The 3,193-nt window shown below is 43.3% G+C and overlaps 1 protein-coding gene across 1 annotated transcript; it reads left to right on the forward strand.

Moving 5' to 3' along the window:
* Positions 1-764: 764 nt before the first annotated feature.
* On the forward strand, positions 765-1,475 carry LOC112637682 (the record flags this gene model as incomplete). The annotated part of the gene is made up of 2 exons (XM_025407891.1): positions 765-1,198; positions 1,280-1,475. Coding segments are annotated over exons 1-2 (630 nt in total), but the record flags the coding sequence as incomplete, so codon positions are not given.
* Positions 1,476-3,193: the final 1,718 nt, after the last annotated feature.

The raw sequence follows: 3,193 nt of genomic DNA on the forward strand, positions 1-3,193 counted from the left end.
ATTTCACGTTCAAGATAGAGAACGGTATTGTTTATCGTGTGCAAAAGTCATCCGTAGAGAACTGTGACATAGTGTTTTAAAAGTGTGAGTGTGAAAAAGATAGGAAAATGGAAAACATCGAGCAGACCGAACGCGATCTGATGGAGGGATCTCGCCAAATTGCAACCTTGGGCGAATATTTCGCGTGGCTGCAGCGTTACGAGGAATTGATCCAAGAGCTCGAAGAACGCAGTCGTGTCAAGCGTCCGCGGCTCTCGATCGGAAATAGACAATCTCTGGTGGCTAAAATCGCGCGATTAGAAAGTGCAAAGACTCGATTGCAGAGACGGTTTATTCCCAGCGGTGGTGATTACAGCGGTGATAATAACGCTGAAAGACTCGTTTGGCGAGAGATCGATACCGCGTTCGACAGCCGTATTCTGACCGGTGCCGTGATTAATGCAAACTATATCGAACCTCGTCAATTTCTCGAGGATGCCGAAGACATCGTGCTCGAGCAAGTGCAAGACGTTCTAAAAAGACACAACAGTGTAAAAGTGAACACTGTGTTTAATGGTGAATTTGTGTCGGGTGATAAGCGTGCGAATAAAAGTGTGAATACGAGAAACTGTGAACTCTTTCGCACATCGGATTTACGCGAGTGGTTCGAGCGCCGCGTTATCGAGCCCACTTTAGCGTGTCTGGAAGAGTTTCAGGAACGCGATAGCGGCTGGGCATTGTCGCGAATACAGAATTTGACTGTTAATGTAAATAAATATAATCCAATGCGCGCGGGATGCCACATTAAATTGTCGCGGGAGATTATGATGAAAAGAGCGGTGGTTAACGTACAGTCTAAAGACAATGCGTGTTTCGCGTGGGCAGCCGCTCTATATCCCGCAGAAAGAAAGGTGGAACGAGAATCATCGTATCCACCTTACGCGACAGTGCTGAATCTCCGGGACATTGAGTTTCCAGTAACTTTAAATCAAATTAAAAAATTTGAACTCATAAACAGTATCTCGATCAACGTGTACGGCATCGAAAGCGAGAACATTGTTCCACTACGACTGACAGAGCAGAAGCGAGATAAGCACGTGAATCTGCTATACGTGGAAGACGGCAACAACGTAGGACATTTCGCGTGGATAAAAAATTTATCTCGGCTCGTGAGCTCGCAACTGAGCAAACACAACGGTCAAAGATATATCTGCGATCGGTATGTATATATTAATATAAAATAATTATAATTTATATAACAAATTGTTCTAATTTTAATTAAAAAATTTTTCTTTTACAGATGCATGCATTATTTTAGTTCAGATTACAAGTTGCAGTCGCATACGGTCGACTGCGGGGAGATGAACGACTGCGCTATCCGGTTGCCAAGCGACAAGGACAAGTGGCTCAAGTTCAACAATTACAACAGGAAAGAGCGGCTTCCATTCGTCGTGTACGCCGACCTGGAATGCGTTCTGACCAAAACGGAGGAAGAACAACAACAAAAATTGTACCAGCATCATCGGGTATTTAGTATAGCGTATTATATGCATTGTTCGTACGATGAATCTTTATCGGCGTATCATTCGCGTCGTAGCGTCGATTGTATAGCGTGGTTCGTCGAAGATCTTAAAAATTTAGCGATTCGCGTTAAGAATATTTTAACGATCAATGTCCCCATGGTTAATTTAACGTCCGAAGAGTGTGAAAAATTTCACAACGCCACTCAATGTCATATATGCGAAAAGCCGTTCGCGCAAGACGATACACGCGTCCGCGATCATTGTCATCTGACCGGGCGGTACAGAGGTCCCGCGCATTCAAATTGCAATTTAAATTACAAAGAATCTTTTTGTATTCCGATAGTTTTCCACAATTTATCCGGTTATGATTCACATTTTATTATCGAGGAAATAGCCACAGCGTTCGAAGGGAGCGTCGAGTTACTTCCGATAACGAAAGAAAAATATATTTCTTTTACGAAATATGTCAACCTTAAGGAAGGCGATTGGAAAAATAATGTAAAATTACGCTTCATCGATTCGTACAAATTCTTACATCGAGTCTCGACAAATTGGCATCTTATCTAGACAAAGACAAGCTCAAAATTTTAAAATCGGAATTTCAAAATTTATCCGCGGAAAATTTCAGTTTATTAACGCGAAAAGGCGTCTTTCCGTACGAATACATCGACTCGGTAGATAGGTTGCGAGATACGCGTTTACCACCGCGCGAATCGTTTTATAGTTCCTTGACCGGTGAAACTATATCCGAGAGCGATTACGCGCACGCTGAGAACATCTAGACGCGATTCTCCATTCGAACGCTGGGCGAATACAGCGACATGTATCTCAAAATCGACATCTTGTTATTAGCCGATATTTTCGAAAATTTTCGCGATAGCTGCATAAAAAGTTACGGACTCGACCCTGCGTATTACTATACTCTGTCCGGATACACGTGGGACGCCATGTTAAAGCATACAAAGATCACGTTCGAGTTGCTTACAGATATCGACATGGTCATGTTTATAGAACGCGGTATACGCGGTGGTCTGAGCCAATGTTCCAACAGATACGCGCGCGCTAATAACAAGTATATGCGACAATCGTACGATCCATCGAAACCATCGTCTTACTTGATGTATTTTGACGTTAATAATTTATACGGATGGGCAATGTGTCAACCGTTGCCTTACGCCGATTTTCGATGGGTCGACGACGCGTCGAATTTTGACGTATCATCTATAGCGTTAGATTCGCCCACGGGGTATATCCTCGAAGTCGATCTCGAGTACCCGCAACATCTTCACGATACGCACACCGACCTACCGTTTTGTCCGACACGCGACAAGCCGCCCGGCAAGCGGCAAGACAAGCTCCTCGCAACGTTATACGATAAGAAGCGTTACGTGATACACTACCGTAACCTACAACAGTGTACGCGTCACGGCCTTCGTATAACAAAAATACATAGAATTTTACAGTTTTCTCAATCTCCGTGGCTTCGAAATTACATAGAATTAAATACACATTTCAGAACACTCGCGAAAAACGATTTCGAGAAAAATTTATATAAATTAATGAACAACGCGGTATTGGCAAAACGATGGAAAATGTGCGTAATCGGGTCGATGTAAAATTATTAACAAAATGGGACGGTCGGTTCGGTGCGGAAGCGATGATCGCGAAACCGAATTTCCATAGCAGAAGCG

The sequence above is a fragment of the Camponotus floridanus genome, unplaced genomic scaffold (assembly GCF_003227725.1).
Source record: "Camponotus floridanus strain SB8 unplaced genomic scaffold, Cflo_v7.5 scaffold192, whole genome shotgun sequence".
Classification (NCBI taxonomy): domain Eukaryota; kingdom Metazoa; phylum Arthropoda; class Insecta; order Hymenoptera; family Formicidae; genus Camponotus; species Camponotus floridanus.